This window comes from Microtus pennsylvanicus, chromosome 2 (assembly GCF_037038515.1).
Source record: "Microtus pennsylvanicus isolate mMicPen1 chromosome 2, mMicPen1.hap1, whole genome shotgun sequence".
Taxonomy (NCBI): Eukaryota; Metazoa; Chordata; class Mammalia; order Rodentia; family Cricetidae; genus Microtus; species Microtus pennsylvanicus.
The window spans coordinates 8,607,920-8,628,263 of NC_134580.1; the positions used below are offsets into that span (position 1 = coordinate 8,607,920).

Here is a 20,344-nt window from a genome sequence, read left to right on the forward strand (position 1 = left end):
GTGTCTGTGGGGTTGATTACTGAAAAGCTGAGCACAAAGAAGCATCCATGTGTTTGTTCTCTCTGCTCTTGACTGGGTGTGTTGACTGTGACTAGCTCTCCAAGTCCCTGCCTTGATGTCCCTGCTATGGTGAATTGTGACCTGAAATAAACCCTTTCTCCCATAAGTGGCTTTTCGTCAGTTTTTTTCTTTTAAGCCTCTCCAGAGTATGCAGGCTTCCTGGGTTGAGACGCTAGTAACCTAATCACTTAGGGTATCATTTTTAAGACTATTTATTTATTCTTCTTTTATGTGCATTGGTGTTTTGCCTGCATGTATCTGTGTGAGGCTGTCAGTTCCCCTGGAACTGGAGTTACACACAACTCTGAACTGCCATGTGGGTGCTGGGAATTGAACCTGGGTCCTCTGGAAGAGTAGACAGTGCTCTTAACTGCTGAGCCATCTCTTCAGTCCCTTGTCAGGGTATTTTATCACAGCAACAGATGACACTAAGCCACACTCTACCTGGCTTGTCACTTCATAGGGCCTTTGCTTGGCTCACGGCCCTAGCTGAGACCCCTCAGAGAGCTGGAGAGTGCCATGACTTCTGTTCTAGCCCAGAACCTGTCTTCACCAGGCCAGGGGAAGGAGCACCCAGCCCTCTTCCTCCCATGGGCAATGGAGGGCAAGAGCCTGGGTGGGCAAAATCAGACTGTCGCGATGGAAGCTCGCTTCTATCCAAGGGAACGCAAGTGTCGCTATGACGTCAAGTTGGCTTTCTACACTGTGACTAAGGCCACTCTAAGCTGGAGGCCTCTCCTGTGCCCTATCTGAAATGGTGAACCACAGCATATTTTCACTGCCTTGTGAGGGCTCAAGTTCCCTCCAGGAAAGCCGGCTCTGTCTCCCCCACTCGGAGCAAGAGCGCTCAGCTGAGACCCTGGGCAGGGCTGTCTTTCACCTCAGCAACCCCTGAATGGCCCCCTCTGGAGGCAAGGCCCTGAACCCTACTGCCAGCCAGCTTGGTGACTTGGTCTTTGCCACTGATGTTGGAGTTACCATCTCTCCTGGGTGCCCTCCTTGGAGTGCCCACCGCAGGTTCATGGCACTTGAGCTGCCTGGCTCGCGGCTTATCTGCAGTGTCCTGAACCTGGCTAGCAGCCTGAAAATCCTTGGAGAGTTTAGGCCTGCAGGGGGAGGCCCTCCCTTCTCTCCCGGTTCATCCAGGGTTTGTTTCAGATCTGTCTGCATACACCCTCACTGCCACCAGGGGGCCTCGCTAACATACAAAGCCCGGACTCTGGTTCCATTCAGCCTGGGTGAGGGCTTCCTCCTCCCCTGACCCACAACCCCTTGCTCTCCAGGGACCTTGAACTACACAACCTTCTCTCCCGTTGCCCAGTTCTGGAAGAGCCTCTCCAAATGCGTGAAGGGACTTCTCTGATCAGACGCCCGTGTCCTGTTCTGGATGCCTCAGCCGGTTGCCTCCCTGGACTGAGTCACTGCCCATTGCTGTCCCACTCTGTGCTGCTGGACAGCCTCCCAACTCTTCCTGTGTCCCAATCCTTCTTCCCTCTGCTAGCAGACCAACCCCTAGTCCTGTGGGCACTTGCCTTCCTAAAGCAGCCAGGGCTGAAGTTCCTTCCAGCAGGGAGCGCCCCCCTCCCCACCCCACGCCCCTGGCCTTTGCCTTCTATTTAGCCGGCAGAACACAGCAAGTGTGTAGGCCTTTTAAAAGGATAATTATGTCCTTCTTTATTGCTTTCTCTTCCCTGCTAGCTGAAATGCATCTATCTTGGTCTGTGAGGCAAAGTTATTAAAAAAAAAGAAAGAAAAAGAAATAAAAGGATGATCTAAAAGCCTGCCACCCCAGCTTCTAGCCTTCCCAGCTCCAGGCTGGTAACTTTCTTCTTGTCAGCCTGAGAGTCCTTACTACACGATGATCCAGCTGTGAGCTTTTGATGTGTGGAGCTGAACTTCACTGTCCTAAGACATGCTATGTAGCCCAAGCTGGCCTAGAACTTGGGGTCTCCCACCTAGGCCTCTTGAGCTGCAGGAACTGCAAACGTGGCCTCATAACGTCATCATTCCTTTTCTTGTGTTTGACAAGATAGAGACACGCTGTGAGCCGTGAGGGGTGAGCCGGTGTGATGTAGAGAATCCTATACTCCTCACACTCGAGCCTCAGGGCAGCCTGAAGGAGGTTCACACAGGGAAACACACCCAGCAGGACAGCACTGCTTGAGGCTCACATGGGGAGCAAATCCCTGCATCTCCTGGCTTGTTGTTCTGCTCAGTGGTCTAGAGGATGAGGCCCAGGCCTACAGTAAAGTGACCCCTCCCAAAGCAGAGAGGGCAGGGAAGGAGGGAAGGGGCTGAGTCCCAGGAAAGGCCCTGCCGGAGCTGAGCTTTCCATCCCTGAATGCGGCCTCTGACTCAAGTCCTCAGTCTTCAGATACCACCTGGTAGCCAGCCCAAGATGGCACAGAAATCCCCATGTAGCTGAAGATGACTGTGGATTGAGTCTCCTGCCTCCGCCTCCTTGGTGCGGTATTACCGTACACAACCACAGCTGGCCACAGCTCTGGAGTCTACATGGAACACACTGGTCTCCAGCTATGACTAGGGGATCCACATATGACAGGATCTTGTAATACCCTCAGGAAAACCTCGAGGTGGAAGGTGGACCCCTGGCCATTCCCACCGCCCCAGAAGGCAAAGCCAGGACAAACCACAAGCACACACGTGAGGAGTTTCAAGGACTGCTGAGGCCCAGGTGATGTACATTGGTGAGGAGGCCCGGACAGTGCTCTGCAGGCTCCAGGACCTGGGCTCTAGGAAGTCCATTCCTTCTGGGCTCAACCCCGGGATGGTCCCCAAGCAGGGACAGCCCCAGGCTGGAGAAGTCCTGCTTTCCAGGCTTAGGCTGTAGTTCCTCCTCAACACAGCTGGCTTACAGGGACAGCCAGGGACTTCGGCTGGGGACCCGCAGGCTTCTCGAGCGCTCACTCCCCGCTGTGCCTGGCTTTTCCAGTCATCCGGCGGCGCTGGGTCTTGCTGGTACGAGTGGCACTAGGAGGTTTCTTGGTGGAGTCCTGGGCCCGCCGAGGGTGTTTCCTTTTGACCTTTTTCCGGCCGTGCGCGTGCAGCGTGGCTGTGAGGGAGGAGATGCTACGGGGGAAGTGGAGCTGACTCAGCTAAGTAGAATGGGAGAGAAGCTGGGACAAGCTCCCCACACATCTCAAACTCTGCCTGGTCTGGCTCCACAGAGCCGGGCAGACCCCCGCCCCTGCCCCCACAGCCCCTCTGGCTAGGGTAGTTCCACACATCTAGCCACTAGTGCAGATAGGAATGGGACCAGGAACTACAAGCCAGAGCTCACCGCTGGGATAGCAGGGGATCTTTGGACTTCTTGGGCAAGGCTTTAGTTGGCTTCTCCGTGGATGGCGCCTCCTCCTGGTCCCCTTGCTAGAGAAACAAAGGACAGACTGTTATAGGGAGTGGACTGGCGCATCGAGTCCTGACTTCAGAAGTCTGAGCAGGGCCCAGAGAAGGCTCTGGGTAGACTGTGGATGGCTCAACTGTCAACTTGACACACCCTAAAGTCATCTGGGAGATCCTCAATTGAGAAACTGCCTACATCTATGAACAAGCCCAAGCCTACACAGGGTGGTATCATTCCTTAGGCAGGTGGTCCTGGGCTGTATAGAAAAGCTAGCTAAGTTGAGCTAGTGAGCGAGTCTGAGCGAGCGAGCAGGATTCCTCCACAGTTTCTACCTCAGGTTCCTGTGTTGAGTTTCTGACCTCACTTCCTTCTATGATGACCTGTGACGTGGAAGTACAAGATGAAGAAACCCTTCCCTCCCTTAAGTTGTCTTGGTTATGGTGTTTGTCACACTGGCAGAAAAGAAACTAGGACACTATCTGAGAACCAGAATGACAAAGGACAGCCTGTACCCAAGCATTCACCAACAGCGACATCCGCGCAATGATAATGAGACTCTGGGTCAGGCTTTAAAGGACATGAATAAAGCAGGCAGTGGAAGTCAGTCAGGCCGCGGCTTTCCAGGATGGAGACACTTCAACTCAGAGAATGAACTTCTCTTTGAGACAGGCCCCAGCTGGGCTCGAACTAATGATCCTCCTGCCTTCACCCTCCTTGTGTGCTTCCACGCCTGGGCCTCAGCAATGGGTGGGATTTTGCTCTGTTGTTTTTGTGATCCTGGTGACTAGACCTAGGGTCTCATATTCTGGGCAGGCTGCATCCTCAACCCAGAAATGCACTTTATACTGAGCTCTCTGGGAAGCTGGAGTTGACCAGCTGCACAATGAAAAGAAATAAAACATCTGGAAGGAAACACAGTGTCTGTGCTGAGACCAGATTTCTTGTCTTTTTTTCTTTAAGTGTTTTAAATTTTAAATCCATTTATGTGTATAAATATATTGCTCGCACGTATATCTGTACAGCATAGGCACACCTGGTGCTTGCAGAGGTCAGAAGGTGTCACATCCCTTGGAACTGGAGTAATAGATGGTTGAGAGCCACCATGTGGGTACTAGGAATTGAAGCTGGGGCTTCTGCAAGAGCAGAAAGTGTTCTTAGCCACCGAGCCTCATCTCCAGGACCCAGACTCTCGCTATCCTTTGAACACTGCACTGTAATAACTCAGCCAGGACCTTCAGGGTATTCGGATTTTGTTCTTGTATTATTTAGTGTGTGTGTGTTGGGATGGGGGTGTGACGTGCACACCCCAGGGTGTGTGTAGGAGGTGAGAGGAGAACCTGTAGGAGCCAGCTCTCTATTTCCACTATGTGGAGTTCCAGAGCTCCGGGGACTGAACTCAGACCATGGAACTCTGGTGGTGGAAGTACCTTTACTCTAAGCTATCTTGCTGGCCGGGCATTTTCTAAGTAATGAGAGGCCAATTTAAAGGACAAAGGAGGACCTGTGTAGGTTCTATGTAAATAGAATAGCATTTTATTCAAAAGACTTGAACATTTGCAGAACTGAAGGACCCTGATTATAGAAATTCCTATACAAGCCACAGGCGCAGTTTTAAGTGGAGCGGAGGAATGTTTTCCTTACTGGGATGCTGTTGTTTTCAATTACTGAACAAGTCATGGAGGATGCAGGACCCACATTACCAACTCACTGCCCCTGCATATATGTGCCACAGTATGTTGCTTATCACGCAAGGGTTGTAGTCTGCTGAGCACTTACCATAGCTGAACTCAGTACCAAGGACCTCACAAGGCCTCACCCCTGCATCCTCATGGTTACTCGCCCCCATATCCTGGGAGGTCTACCATGGCAACACTCAACTGACTGATGAACTGAGCTTTCAGGGGCACACTTCCTGCAGGATACCCTTGGCATGGGCAGGCACTGAGCAGCCCCCACAGACCAATCTACACCTTCCTCCTCAGGGCTGTCCTGGGACCTACCTCAGGCAGGGGCAGACCTAGCAGCCGGGCCCCGGAGAGGTCCAGGTCACTGATGGTGGTCACGGTGACTGTGTGGTTGGGGTGGTCATACTGCACCGACTCCGTCTTTGCTGTCACTAGCCGCTCCAGCTCATCTGCCTCCTCTGCAAGATGGACACAGACCAGTCTTCAGCCCTGGCTCAGCCACCACACCTCTGCAGCATCCCTCTGAGCCCCAGAGGGATGAGGACTGGCATGCAGTGTGTTTTTCTAGAGCCCTGCCCACCCTTTGTTCCTGCACCTCCAGAGTGGTCCAGAGTCCCACCCACAGGTAAGTGCTGGAAATGACCCTCTCTTCCCTTTGTGCTCCAGCTTGTCCTTGCCCTGGAGAAACTGAGTGACAGCAAGAGCTGTTCCATCTCTAGGCTCTCTGTTCAGCCTCAATTTACCATGTGGTCTGGGTCTCCTGGTTTCTGATCCACGTGCACGTAGACCTCCCCCCTTGGCCCCTAAGTCACCACCAAGATCTCTATGGCTAAGAAAATCACCCTCTATCCAGCTTTCTCCCCATTCTTCCTTATCCCCACCCAGGGACACACAAGCCCAAGCTCACTAGATGCTCTCCACAGAAGACCTTGGTGGGGGCTTACCTAGTGCCTCCTCTCTTTCTGCCAGCATCTTCAGGTATTCCTGGTGGCGCTGAAGTCAGACAGGAGGATGTGATGGTGTTAACTGTTAAGCTGACAGAATCTAGGAAGGCCCGGGAGATGGGCCTCTGAGCATACCTATGGGATAGTATCTTGAGGTGGGAAGACCTGCACCCTGTGGGTGGTGCTAGTCCCTGGCTGAGAAAAAGCTGAACACCAGCATGTGTTCATCACTCTGCTTCCTGACTGGGGATGTGACGGAACCAGCCAGTTCAAGCTCCTGCCACCTTGCCTTGACTGCCTTGATGGACTGTCCCCTTGACCCCAGAGCTAGAACAAGTCCTTTCTCCCATAAGCTGCTTCTGTCAAGAGTATCTCATCACAGCCACAGAAAAAGACACTAAGATAGAAATGAACACAGCGAGAATGGCCTTTCAGCACATCGGGGCAACAGCCCTGCTCACTTCCACAGTGTGAGACCAGAGTTCATAGGGTAAGCTCAAGGGGAGACTCACCCTTCACACACACACACACACACACACACACACACACACACACACACACACCAGGGTCTCTACTCCTGTGACAGCTCCAGCCACGCTCACACACCATCTGCTCTGCTGCCCCTCCCCTGCTAGATGAGCCCCCACCCCTTCAACTCTCCATCCTCCTCTGTACTGCACCTCTTCCCGGAGCTTCTTCTGCTCCTGCTTCAGCCTCTGCTTTATCTCCTCAATGGCCGCCTTCTTCCGCTCCACCTTCCGCTTGTGGAAGCCTGTCAGGTACTCCCTGCAGGAAGGAAGCAGGGGAGTGAGCAGAGTCGGGAGGAGACATGAGGAAAGAAGGGCTCTGGAGAAACCCTCCAGTGCCATAGGGCCAGGCTCTAACCTACCCACTAACCCCTCTACCCTCTCAACAGCCTGTCCTTATTTTACAGATAAGGACACTGAGGGGAGACAAGAGTACTTATCCAGTGTCACAGAGAATGTAGTTATGGGTCATTCAACGACAAGGGTACCTTAAAAGAAATGAGTTGCTAGTCCTGCTGGACCATCACAGAGTACTTTTGTAATCCTAGGTGGTGTAACCTACCACACACCTTTGCTGGAAGCAACAGTCTTACTACACTCTATCACTGAGCACATCACCACAAAATGTGTGACAGAGAATGCTGCCTCTTCCCAGGCTTCTTTCTCCTGAGTACCTACTTCACCTGCGTTTCTTGCCCCTTGGCGGGTACACACAACGCCAGGTTGTTGAGAGGAGACACAGAGCAGGTGGACGCTGCGTCCACACCGGTAGGAGTCGTCCCTAGTGGGGCTTTCCAAGAACGCCTTCACCCATACCCCAAAACTCTTTCATTGAACCAACACCCAGTCCTCAACGACATCTGAGCCCTGAATCCACCAGTGGGATGGGACCTAGGGGTGCCCCCCACCTTCCCGACTCTTGCTTCCTCCTAGCTGGTATCTGCTGCTCCTGATTTTGTGGTTGTACTGGAGAGTTAAACCTAAACTAATTACTTTATATTGATTTGGGGACAGGGACTCTACACATCGCCCAAACGCCCAGACTGGTCTTGAACTCTCTCTGTAGCCCTTAACTTTGCAATTCTCCTGCCTCAGCATCCCGGGTGGCTTGGATTATAGGTCTTCACCACCAGGCCTGGCAACTGAGGTTTCGTTTGGTGCTCTGCACTAGGGTTTTCGCAGACCCACTACAACGTGCGATTTATCCACGGTGACACCGAAGCACAGAGGTTCAGCCTCCGGGACCCAAGCTTGGTTGAAACACAGTACGATGAGAGAATGAATGAACATAAACTTCTCTCATCCTATTCTCTCGTCGTTCGTCTACGGCAGCCGGCTGTGTGCCGCGACCATGGACCGGGCTGGACTCGAGAGGTCCAGGGCACTGCTCTACGCAGACTGGGACCTGCGGGGTAAGAGCGGGAGTCTGCATCCCGCTACGTGGGGAAAGCGGAACGAGGTCTTCAGGAACGTCCAGGGGCGGAGCCGGAAGAGCCCTCTGCGTGAACGTGCGCACCCAGGACTTAGCTAGGCTTCTCCCGGCAGCCCGACGGGAATCGGGTTCGACCCAGCCACTCACCGCCGCTTCTCTTCATCAAAGCTGAGGACGAGCCGGGGCCGCCGGTCATCTCCATCTCGCTTCTTCTTCTTGTTGCGGCCCATTACAGCGAAGCTTCCGGCAGCGTGGCTGCCGCTAGCCTAAAACACTTCCGTGTGTAGCAGTTTCAGACTTCCGGAGAGCGCGCTTAGTGGCCTTTTTCTATAGTTCCGCCGATTTGTTTCCGCCTTTTAAAGGAGCCTCCATCCTGTCTCTCACAGTTTTGATTCAGGTCTGGGCGATTTTCCCAGAATGGCTTCAGTGAGAACTAGGCTCCCCGATTCCATCACCTAGCCTGGCCCTAACAGGCGCTTAATATAGAGTTATTCATGAATGGCTAAAAACTACTGATCTTAGATGGGCGGCGGCGGTGGTGTACACTTTTAATCCCAGCACTCAGGAGGCAGAGGCAGACGGATCTCTGTAAATAAGAGGGCAGCCTGGTCAACAGAGCAAGCTCCAGAATAGCCAAGGTTACCTGTCTCGAAAAAAACAAAAGGGGGGAGGAGGACAGATCCTAATTGAGTTCTGGTGTCAATTCTTTAGTGATTTCCATAAGGAAACTACGTGGATTCAAACACTGGTACTCATCTACCAGCTGTGTGGCCCTAGAGCAACTGCCTTTTTGCTTTTAAAAGATTAAAATAGCCGGGCAGTGGTGGCACACACCCTTGATCCCAGCACCTGGCAGGCAGAGGCAGGCGGATGTCATGAGTTCAAAGCCAGCCTCGTCTCTACATAGTAAGTTCTTGGACAGCCAGAACAGAACTACATAATAGAGAGACCCTGCCTCAAAAACAAACAAATAAATAAGATTTTTAAAAAAGAAGGAAAACGACCTGCCTGAGTGAGTTTATGTGTACTACAGGAGTAGAGCGCCTGCAAGCCCTGAAGAAGGTATCAGACCCCTGCCACTAGAGTCACTCACAGATGTTGTGAGTCATCACGTGGGTGCTGGGAATCAAGTCCGGGTCCTCTGCAAGAGAAGAGCTGCTAAGCCCTGAGCCATCTCTCCAGGGTCATCTCCCCATTGTCTTCTTTTTTGTGCCTTATTGACCCATCTATAAAGTACAGATAATTATAGCGACTTTGTGGGGTTATTGGAAAGAAGGGGTTCTAGAACTTGGGCATGCACTAGATGTCCTAGAAGGCTTGATGAAATTTAGATCCAGGGTTTGTGGTTCGGCACATATGGACAGAATATCCATTTCTAGCACATTCTTGGATGGCCCGAACACTGCTCCTGCTCACAACAAAGTTTGAGAGCCACGGCAGTAGCGGCACAAGTGAGCTGCGTCAGGAGTGTGTAACACAGCTCTGCCACGCTCAGGTTTGGTGCACAAACCACATCCAGCTATGTGCCTCAGTTTTCCCAACTATGGAAAGGGAGTTTACCAACACACCTTCTACTATCTACCACACGCGTTTGAATGTGGGGCACTGGGTAAAATAACAGTAGACAGGGCTTTTAGCGACTCCGTTGTGCAGTTGACTTCCCCCATTCCAAGACTATGTGCATTTGGTCCTGTCAAGTCCTGTGCTGGGTGCTGAAGACATGGCTGATGCTCTTGACTCTGTGAGGCCTGTGGCCAAGTAGGTGATCGTGATAGTGCAGGGGAGGAGGCCTCTGCAGCAAGAAGCTGAGGAGGCTGCAGGAGGTCAGGATTGCCTCCAGCAATGTGGAGGACAGCAAGGAGTCCAGAGCAGGTGATGATACACAGGGTAACAGGCAAAACCCAGACTCTTAGGATCCAGTACTCTTCCAGATGGAAGCCCAGAGAGCCAGTAAGCCACACATATTGAAAGCCTCCAGAATGCCAGGCACACAGAGAGGCAAGATGTCAGTTAAGAAAGGACTGTGCTTGCAGGGTATTGGTGGTGCTCACCTTTTATCCCAGCACTCAGGAGGCAGAGGCAGGTGGAGCTCTATGAGTTCTAGGGCAGCCTGGTCTACAGACTGAGTTCTAGGACAGCCAGAGTGAGCCAGACCGCCTGTCTTTGGTCTCCCTTCCCAGCTCCCTGGCCACTCCCACAGAAGCTGATTTGTCTGCATTTGGAAGGCAGGATGCAGACTGTGAGGGTGGTTTTCAGAAGGAGCCTCACCTACAGGAGGCATGACACCCCATAGATGTCGGGTTCCTCCCACAAGGGTCCTCTATTTGGAGACTCCATGTTGGATGCTGAGAAGTTATCTTCAAAGTGGGGGTCCCCAAACTGGGCTGTAGTTCTAGGAAGTGGAGATATGAGGATCGGGAGTTCAAGGTCATTCTTTAATATCTAGAAAATTGAAGCCCAGCCTGGGCTACTTGAGACCTCATCTAAAGAATAAGGTTTCAGGGTGCTAGACAGACATGCTTCTGAGTGGTCACTTCTGCTCCCTAAGGGTCAAACCCTCCTGCCACCCTTGGAATCTCCCCTCTGGGAAGAGGCATTGGCCAGCCACACTGTACCTCCTGGAGAAGCCTTGAACTGCCTTCTGCTGTAGGGCTCCCACCTGCTGCTCCCTCGTCTCCTGTGGCTGCTGACTAAACAGACGTTCTGTGTGGCCTGACTTGGTAAATCTGCTTTTCCTGAGAGCCCCTTCTCAGACTCCTCCCGATCTGTATCATTCACTTGATGCCTTCTGGGTGGAGGCTGTGGTCTGTGCTGCTCTTTTTTTCCTCTTTCTTTCTTTCTTTCTTTCTTTCTTTCTTTCTTTCTTTCTTTCTTTCTTTCTTATGTATACAACATTCTGCCTGCATATGTGCCTGCACGCCAGAAGAGGACACCAGATATCATTACAGATGGTTGTGAGCCACCATATGGTTGCTGGGAATTGAACTCAGGACCTCTGGAAGAGCAGCCAGTGCTCTTAACCGCTGAGCCATCTCTCCAGCCCGACAGGGTCTCTCTTTATACCCCTGTCTGTCCTGGAATTCCCTATATAGACCAGGCTGGCCTTGAACTCACAGAGCTCTAGCTGCTGAGTGAGGATTAAAGGTGTGTACCATCTAGCTGGTAGTCTGTGCACTTTTATTATTGCTATTACTTGTAATTTATTGTACTTATGTGGGCATTTTGCCTGAGGAGATCAAATGAGAGTGTTGGGTCCTCTGTAACTGGAGTTACAGATAGTTGTAGATGGTGGTTAGCTGCCATGTAGCTTTTTTTTTTTTTTTTTTTTTTTTTTTGGTTTTTCGAGACAGGGTTTCTCTGTGGCTTTGGAGCCTGTCCTGGAACTAGCTCTGTAGACCAGGCTGGTCTCGAACTCACAGAGATCTGCCTCCCGAGTGCTGGGATTAAAGGCGTGCGCCACCATCGCCCGGCTTGCCGTGTAGCTCTTAAGTGATATTAATCACTAAGCCATCTCTCCAGCTGCAGCCCTGTGGCGATCCTTAAGGGCCTTTCCGTCAGGCTAGTGCGGTTCTTATCCCTGCTGTACAGATGATAAGGCTTAAAGAGGAAAAGTGCCTGGATCGAAGCCACTCAGTAAGTAGTGGGACCAGAGCCCTGTGCACAGTGCGGCCCCACCCTCCCACAATTCTTGTGTGTTCCAGAGAGGGGAATGAGATGGCTGCTGGCTGGGGACCTCAGGAGAGAGCCCTGCAAGATTGCCCCTCCCTCAGTTCAGCTGTGAGTGCTGCAGGGCCTAGGGAGGCCATGGCAATTCCAAGAGAGTGAAATGTGCTTCCCCATGTCGGCTCTGCTGTCCCGCACTCTACTCGTACTGGCGAGATTTCTGCCTGCAATTCTTTTTACATTTACTGAGTATCTAATGAGTGCCAGGGGCAGCTGGGGTTGCCACAAGGACAGGAAGAAGACAAGAGCCACGACTGTTTATTCAGCTATTTTTACATGGTGTCTGGAGGGCTGACCCCCATTCCACCGAGAAGACAGGCTCAGTCAGCTGCAGCCTGAGGCTACACAGCTGAGAGCTGGTCCAGTGGTCAGGAGGCTAAGGCAGGAGGCTCAGATGTTCAAGATCATCCTTGGCTCCTTAGGGAGCTTGAGGCCTGCTGGGCAGAGGGGTGGGTGTGTGCTGAGGTAGCTGAATTTCTCTAGACTGGTTTGCTAGGCTCCTGGGAGACACTGAGCCTTAAAGGGAACCAGCATTTTCAGAGCCCCCACCAGGTGCCAGGCACCACACATCTCTGTACGTCACCTCGGGAACCTCAGCAACCATTCTGAATATGAGCCACTATTAACTCTATTTGCCAGAAAAGGAAGCTGAGCCACAGCGATGCTGTGTAACGGGTTCAAGAACACACAGCGGTGGAGCTGGTGTTTGAACTCGGGTCTGTCTGATTTTATGCCCTGTGGTCTCTCTCTGCTCTGTGGTCATCTCTCCCACAAGGTTTGTGCTCAACTCCGATGGGGAGACTCCCGTGGTGAATTGTGAAGACGGGAAGACAGTCTAAGGGACATTTTCTTCGGAGCCCAGCAGAGGGCGCCTCTTCCACAGCTACACTTCAAAGCTTTCTCTCTAGGGGCCACTTAGGAGCCTCAGAGCAGTAGGGGAGCCCAAGGCATGTGCATTCCATTCTCTTTGAACTTTTCCTTTGGGTGACCCCCCCCTTCCTAAATCCCAGGGGACCCATCAACATGAGAACATCCTGTTATGGATGGGGAAACTGAGGATGGAAGATGCAAGAAACCCTGCCAGGTGGGTGCCAGATGTCCTAGAGAGTAAGATCTGCTGCTCTTGTGTGTGCCTGCCCCAGCCGCAGGATGTTATACCCAGGATTTGAGAGTTTCAGAGAGCCTAATAAGGTTCACATTTGAAGTCTTCCAGAACCTTGGCTCATTTCCTTCAGCTGTTTCCTGAGTGAGTGAGTGAGTGAGTGAGTGAGTGAGTGAGTGTGTGTGTGTGTGTGTGTGTGTGTGGACAATGGTGGCCCGCAGATCTACTGCAGTTACCTGTGCTGGTGTGGCAGGGCTCAGCTAAGAGCAGTGCATCCCAAGGAAGCAGAACCTAGGCTAGTGCTGGGAAGACACCTGCCTCTAGAAGCCAAGAGGAGACCACAGTGGCAGGCATGCCTGTCAGGGAGCTATCTGCCCTCAGGAAGACCTGCTTGTGGGCCTTCCAGGCAGCCTCCTAATCCCAGTCTCTGAAGGGGCCAACCCAGAACCCCCAGTCACATTAGGGGCTGACTCTAGCCAGCTCAGGTTCCCACAGTTAGGGAGGGGACCTTTCCAGGGTCACAGTGTCAACAGCTTTTAGCCTAGTTGTCTAGCTGCCTTTGGATTCCACAAGAGTGGCCATGTGGCTGAGGATCATGAAGCTAGGAAGCCTGCTTCCCTGTGTGCTCAGCTGTCGAGGAGTCGTTTTGTCCCCCAGGGCCCACAGGACCCGTTTTCTCCCCTCTCATTGGTAGGAATATGAAGGCAATAAGGTGGCGCACGCCTTTAGTTCCAGCACTTGGAAAGCAGAGGCAGGCGGATCTCTGAGTTCGAGGCCAGCCTGGTCTACAAAGAGTTCCATGATATTCAGGCTGTTACATAGAGAAACCCTGTCTCAAAACCCCGCCCCCGAAAAGGTAGCATAAAAGACTACAAATTACAGGACATTGACCATGATGTATCCAGAGCAGGACTTGGCCTCCTCCTTAAAAATCTCATTTAACAGGGCTGGAGAGTTGGCTCAGAGGTTAAAAGCACTGACTTGGTCTCCCAAGTAGTTAGTAGTATAAGGCTGCATACTAGTCCAGTCTGGTCTTTTACTAGCTCTTGTAGACAAGGCTGGCCTCGAACTTACAGAGATCTGCCTGCCTCTGCCTCCCAAGTGCTGGGATTAAAGGCGTGTGCCACCACCACCCAGCCCCAGATTGGTCTTGAACACTTGGCGATCTCATAGGTTTCAAGTATGTGCCACCATGCCCAGTAGCTTTCTGGCCCTTGGTAAATAGGGTCCCATTGTTCATTTTCCCTTCACCTTCCACTGTTCTGTCACCTTGGGACAGGTTCACACTAGGCCCCCTATGCTCTGGACTCTTCTTGAATATGGGGGAAGAAGAGAGACCACTGGGACAAAAAGGGACACATGGAGGAACGAATGGGAGTGAAGACTGATCAGGCCCAGGCAGGGCCCCTCACATAGACAGACACAAACACTTTTACATGAAGGTCTGGGTTGTGGGGAGCAGAGGCAGCTGCCTTTATTGACGGCCATGGGTTCGCTGGCTTCACTCAAAGGACACACACTTGATCTTGAAGTCGCCATCTGCTGCCATGTAGTTGATGGCCTCCATGTTGAGGCGGTTGGGGAACTTGAACTCATGCCCATCTGGCAGCTTGATGGTCAAGTCGGCCTGTTCAAAGGTGATGCACACCTGGTGGGTAGAGAAGACCAATGAGTGACACCCAGGAGCATCTCATAGCCTGGACGACAGCCCCTATAGAGGTGAGTCCCTGTGCAGGTTCCGAATGGGATGACATCAGTAATCAGATAGTCAGGCAGGGCCAGCCTGTCTCTGAACACTAAAGCCAGCACTGCCCAGCATCCCCAGCCCCCCCCCTCGGCTCCAGTCCTGCCCACCTCTACTATGCTTCCAGGCTGGAAGGGGAAGGCAGGCTCACGCTGCTCGGTCCCCCAAGCTCCGCCATCCTTGCTGTTGCACACGATAGTGTTGGCATCCCCGTAGGCATCGAAGCGGGGGTTGAAGTGCAGGCACAGGTTGTTGCTGTCTTTCCCCAGGTTCAGCACAAAGCTAGGGAGTGACAGGTAGGCTTGAGGCTGCGTTGGCTAGCTCTAGACCCAAAGCTCACTGAGAAAACATTAATGCACCTTGTTGAAACCCGGTCAACAGGAAGACCAGGAACCTGGACTCTAAGCTGTCCAGAACCTTGGCTCGGTTCCTTCAGCTATTTCAAGAAAAGACAGAGCCCCGCAGGGCCCCCTCGTTGTGTGAGTTGAGCTAGAGCCTGTCATTTCTCTCAGAGCCACAGTTTTTTCCTATCTGTACAATGGGGGGGCTTCCCTGAAGGAATCTCTCTCCCAGATATTGATTGGTGTCAGTCCCTTTGGTCAAGGGGGGCTGTGTGACTCTCTAGGTACAGTCCTGTCTGTCTTGTGTATCTGAGTCACTGCTCAGGACACACGCCACAGATGCTCCATCATTGTGGAGCAAAAGAGTATATAAACCGGGTGGTGGTGGTGCACACCTTTAATCCCAGCACTCGGGAGGCAGAGGCAGGTGGGTCTCTGTGAGTTCGAGGCCAGCCTGGTCTACAGAGTGAGTTCCAGGACTGCTAAGACGGCTACACAGAGAAACCTGTCTTGAAAAACCACAAAAAAAAAAGTAAATAATAATATGGGATTTGATTTGTTGCATGGGGACTGGTAACAGTACTTGCCACCAAGGTCTGGTTTCAGGAAGAAAGAGAAAAGAGGGCCAAGGAACTCACTACAAGCAGTGAGCCAGCTGCTTTGATAAATTTGGCCCGCGGCTTTCTCCACACCACAACTTGCCCTTTGGCTTTATTAGGAAACCTAGGCTCCTCCGGGTGTGGAGTGTGGCGGTGCACACTTTGAATCTCAGCGCTAGGGAAACAGAGGCATGTGGGTCTCCGTGGAGGCTAGCCTGGTAGACATTGTAAGTTCCGTGCTAGCCAGGGCTACCTAGTGAGACCCTGTCTCCTCATAAAAAAAGAAAAGCTGAGGCTTCCTGAGCTTGGGTGACTGGTCCAAGGTCACATGGCTGCTGAGAAAATAGGCGGCGGAGCTGCATGCCTGAGAGAGCAGCATTGAAAGAAAAGTCCGAGCCCCGGCGACCCCTCCCTCCCCGCCAGCAGGCACGTGGGTGACCCCTCCCTCATTGCCAGGCCCCACATTACCCACCCCAAGCGGAAGGGGAGGGAGTAAGCCGAGGTAGCAGTTGAGGCAGCAGCTGGTTTAGTTTAACAAACTCCAACGCAGAGAGAGGGGCGGGAGGGAGAGGGAGACCACGGTGAGGTTGACCAGATCCAGCGAGGAAGTGACTCACCCAGAAAACGCAGCAACTGCAGCTGGCCATTAACCCCCTGCGGGCGGGCAGTGGAGAAGCGGCTCTGGCCGGCCACGCCCATCCCTAGCCTCGGGAGCCAAGGCCTGCGAACCGCGCCCCTGCCACCGCCACCCCGTGCTGCTCCCATTCTCACCTCTTGGCGTCGGGGGCCACCTCGCCCCGAACTCTGAGACACTCCCCAGGTTTGAGATTCAGATTGCTTGCGACCAGACCCTGTGTAGACAAGAACACCTAGCTGCATTTAGGGTCGAGTTAGGACATGGTCTGCACTACCTGCAATAGCCTGGGGTGTGGGCATGGGGTCACCCCCACTCTCAGTGTCCTGACTAGCTGTAGGAGAAGTCTAAGGGTGGGGTGGGATGGACAGGACAAGGTGTAAGTTTTAGTCTTTTTTGTCCCTGTGGTTAGGGACAGTCCCCATTCCCTAGGGTATGCTAGTTTGAAACTTATGGCTGTCCTATGGACAGCGTAGAAGATTCAGTCATCCTCCGCTTGGAGATTTTTTTTTTTTTTTTTTTTTTTTTTACTTAGAATGAAGGGGAAGATGGGGTGTTCCGGGAGAGAGAAAGCAGCCTGGAACTTTCTAGTTCCCCTCGTCGGCCAGAGGCACACAGCCATGCCCGCGTGGAGAAGCTGAGGCGCAGGGCCGCTGGGCAGGAGAGTGCAGCCAGCGGGCTAGAGAGCCCAGCAGATAAATCTGGTCATTGCTGGGCACCTGCCTGGGTAGGTAGACAGAAGTTAATTTGTCTGAGGGGTTTCTTTGGCATTTGAACCCTCTCCCTGAGGGCTTGTGGAGGATTCGGGCTTCAATCTATATCTGTCTATTTGTGCAAATGCACGCCGCCATCTGACCAGCAACCAGGAACAGCCCCAGCCTGGCCTGCAACTTATCTAGGGCTCAGGAGGTTTTCTGGAGCAGAGGGTGATCTACTGGGCCCTGGCTCTGTGACTGGGGACAGCTGCGGTGTGTGTGTGTGTGTGTGTGTGTGTGTGTGTGTGTGTGTGTGTCAGAAGCCTCTAGAATAAAGGGAAGCAATGAGAAGCCTTGGCCAAAATGTCCCCCTTCCTTCCCCCTCCCCAAGTGGCCACACCCTTCCCACTCCCACTTCTCAGAAAACTGCAAAGTGGCAGTTTGGGACCTTGCAAGACATAAGTATGCAGCCGGAACTCGGAGAAATCCAGAATACTCTTTAGCCACAGAGGCTTAAGGTTTTAGGGGGAACTATGACACCCACCCCCATTTTACAGATGTAGCTACTGAGGGTCCGAGAAAACACCTGTCCAAGGCCGCACGGCTGGGACTAGAAGCAGCTCCCAAACTGGCCACTCTCCCATGCCCATCTGCGTCTGCTCAGTCCCCTAGACCTTGCAGTGGAGGGTCTCGCACTCACACAGGCCATGACTGAAGCGAAGATTCCGGCGATCTGCTACACCAGCTGTCTGAAGACTCCACCCGAGTGACCGGCCCCAAGCCCTCGCCCTACCCTTTTAACTGGACCAGACCCAGTGAGTCCCGCCCGCCCCGTAGGTTAAGCCAATTGAATGTCAGGACAGGGATGGGGGGGCACCAGAGGTGGAGTCAATTGATTATAAAGCCAGTTTTAGAGCAGAGGTGACCAGTCAGAGAGGAGAGCGCCCTTTCCTTAGTCCCTCCCTTGGAGTCCAAGCAGCCGCCCCTTATTCTTCCCCCATCCCTCTCCTCCCACTAAAAAAAGATTTGTGCTGTTGCAGAGATTGGGGGGAGCCAGTGGAAAATAGTTTGAGGATGAGTTAGGCGCAAGAGTTGGCGGGAAGGGGCCTGGGGCCAGCAGGCAGAGAGCCCTTGGGGCCCAGCGCAGCGGGTGGGGGGTATGTGTGTCGAGGTCTGCAAAGAATTAGAGCAGTGCTAGAAGAAGCTGCCCCTTGGCACACCGGGGTGTGGCTTCAGCTGTGGCTCTGGCTTTGGACCTCTGTAGAGGGCTGAGAAGGACCACAAAGCCCAGGCCCCACCCGGGCTTTCCCCGGAAGAAGCAGACTGTGGCTACAGCTCAGTGCCGCGGCTCACTAGGGCTAAAGAAAGACTGGGCTGGGCGCCAGGCCTGACGCTGGTGTCCTTGGCTCATACCTTGGACTTCAGCCCACTGCAGGGCCTGCAGAGAGTTCTGAGTGGCCTGACTCTGACATCCCTGGGCCTGAGAGGCAGCCTAGGGACTGCCGACTTTACACCCTTGGCCTCATTCTCCCTTTTGGATACCAGACATGGCCATCCATTTAGCGGGTATTTTCCTGAGCACCAGCTATGTGTCTAGCCCTGGGCTGGCCTCGCAGGATCCAAACCGAATCTGACCATAAGTCTAATCGAATAACGCTGCGCTGGCTCTGGGGAAGGCACAGACATGCAGTGTGGGGGGATGGAGACCGTCGGATGTGAAGCAGGGTCTTGAAGGACCCAGCATTCCGAGTGGGCAAAGGGTTTGCTCCGTCTAGGGAGCAAGTCGATGAGCGTTAGGAGAGAGAGAGGATCAAGGATCAGGAAGGGCCTTGTGGGCCAGGTGAAGGGTTTCATTGTCATTTCGCCTGAGGGTCTTAGGGAGCTTCAGATAGTGATGGAGTGAGGAGTGCCTTTGGGAGGCTTATGAGCAAAGTACAGGGTTAAGTGGTAAAACAGGCACTTCGAAGCTGCTCTTGCTGGAAAGCCTGGACCCCAGAAGGCTACGGACAGGATGAGTCGTTCGTCTCCTTTACTTTGGCTCAGACTCCTGTTTGACTCAGCCTTCTTTACCTACCTCAGCCTCCTTCTAAGCTGAAGGCGCAGAGACAAGTCGCTGTCCCAAATCTGCAGTCCCCTTGGATTCTGGAAAGAGCAAAGTCTTTCAGGACAGCCCCTCCCCCACGTGAGGGCAAGTGTTCCGAGGTGAGCCTGCACACCCTGAAGCAGGAGTGGCCCTCTCCTGAGAACCTGCCTGTCCCCTTACACAATGGGACTTCTCTGAACCACCTTACAGGGCCCGTCTGCTCAAGTAGGCATATCTCCTGCTACCTGCCCCAGTTCTTCCAATATTTAAGGTTAAAATGCATGATGGCTCATGTCTGTAATACCAGCACTTGGGAGGCTGAGGTAGTAGGATTAGGAATTCAAGGCAACCATTGGCTATAGGAGACTCTGGGGAAAAAAATTAACTGGGTGGTGGTGACACACACCTTTAATTCAGCATTCAGCAGGCAAATCTCTGTGAGCTCGAGGTCAGCTTGGTTTACAGAGCAAGTTCCAGGACAGGTGGGACTACACAGAGAAACCCTGTCTCAAAAGAAAAAACAAAAATAAGTAAATAAAATATCAACAGATAATACAGCAGCAACAACTGACCCCCGCAAGAAACCAACATACATTAGCACCCTAAAAACAGATTTGGGGTTACTGGATCCCTGTAACTCTTCCCAGTGTGGCCACATTGAATAAATCTTGCTTTTTACCCATTATCCTCTTAGCCTCTTTTGAGAGTCTCATGCAGTACAGCCTGGTCTCGAACTTGCTATGCCAAGGAGGACCTTAAATCTCTGATCCTCCTGCTCCTGCCTCCTAAGTACTGGGATTACAGGCCTGGATCATCATGCCTGGTCTATGTCTTGTTGGGGACTGAACCCAGGCCTTTGTATGTGTTAAGCAAGCAGTCTACCAAATACTTAACTCTTTTTTTTTAATGTGTAGCCCAGGCTGGCCTCGAACTCCTGATCTTCCTGCCTCTGCCTCCTTCAGCAAATCCTACCGGCTTACGCCACCACAACTGGCAATACTTAACTCTTTAATTGACGTAGAGGCCAAGCCCCGCCTGGGGCTCCCAGAGCTCACTCTAGTACCCTAAAATCTCTCTGGTTAGTTAGAGGAGTTCTCAGTTCACACTGGGGAATAGGTGGGGAGAGCATCAGGAGTACAGGGAGTCCATGTTGCCGTTCCCCTTTTGAAGCTGCCATCTTGGAAGAAGGATGCAGATGTGGAACCCTGAGTCACGTCTGAAGGTCAGGCCAGCAATCCACCTTGCCTTCCCAGGCTCACCTATAGCTCCTTCTTCCAGGAGAGGGAAGCCCGAGAAGAAGAAAAAAAAAAGAAGAAGAAGAGGGAAGCCTCACCAGTCCGCAGCCCAACCCTCAGGCAGCTACCAGGGAAACTAACACAGAAGCTTCAATCTTTCCTCTGGGGCCTCCATA

The 20,344-nt window shown here is 52.7% G+C and overlaps 2 protein-coding genes across 2 annotated transcripts; both read right to left on the reverse strand.

The window, feature by feature from the left end:
• Positions 1–2,729: 2,729 nt before the first annotated feature.
• Nol12 (nucleolar protein 12) lies at positions 2,730–8,302 on the reverse strand. Its single transcript, XM_075959928.1, has 6 exons — positions 8,160–8,302; positions 6,734–6,839; positions 6,054–6,102; positions 5,425–5,567; positions 3,362–3,447; positions 2,730–3,150 (listed from the first exon to the last, which is right to left on the reverse strand). The coding sequence occupies exons 1-6, from the start codon at positions 8,240–8,242 to the stop codon at positions 2,985–2,987; spliced, it is 633 nt and encodes a 210-aa protein (XP_075816043.1). The 5' UTR covers positions 8,243–8,302; the 3' UTR covers positions 2,730–2,984.
• Positions 8,303–14,274: 5,972 nt separating this feature from the next.
• Lgals1 (galectin 1) lies at positions 14,275–17,675 on the reverse strand. Its single transcript, XM_075959929.1, has 4 exons — positions 17,551–17,675; positions 16,293–16,372; positions 14,692–14,863; positions 14,275–14,485 (listed from the first exon to the last, which is right to left on the reverse strand). The coding sequence occupies exons 1-4, from the start codon at positions 17,557–17,559 to the stop codon at positions 14,339–14,341; spliced, it is 408 nt and encodes a 135-aa protein (XP_075816044.1). The 5' UTR covers positions 17,560–17,675; the 3' UTR covers positions 14,275–14,338.
• Between the last annotated feature and the right edge of the window lie 2,669 nt (positions 17,676–20,344).

What these genes read in the sequence shown, in the direction of transcription:
- Nol12 (XM_075959928.1), bottom strand. Translation starts at nt 8,242, where the DNA reads ATGGGCCGCAACAAGAAGAAGAAGCGAGATGGAGATGACCGGCGGCCC. An exon ending in AGAAAGAGAGGAGGCACTAG is followed by an intron (nt 5,568 to 6,053) that starts GTAAGCCCCCAC and finishes TCCATCTTGCAG; the next exon opens with AGGAGGCAGATGAGCTGGAG. An exon ending in GATCCCCTGCTATCCCAGCG is followed by an intron (nt 3,151 to 3,361) that starts GTGAGCTCTGGC and finishes CTTCCCCCGTAG; the next exon opens with CATCTCCTCCCTCACAGCCA.
- Lgals1 (XM_075959929.1), bottom strand. An exon ending in GTGGCCCCCGACGCCAAGAG is followed by an intron (nt 14,864 to 16,292) that starts GTGAGAATGGGA and finishes GTCACTCCCTAG; the next exon opens with CTTTGTGCTGAACCTGGGGA. An exon ending in AGCCTGGAAGCATAGTAGAG is followed by an intron (nt 14,486 to 14,691) that starts GTGGGCAGGACT and finishes TCTACCCACCAG; the next exon opens with GTGTGCATCACCTTTGAACA.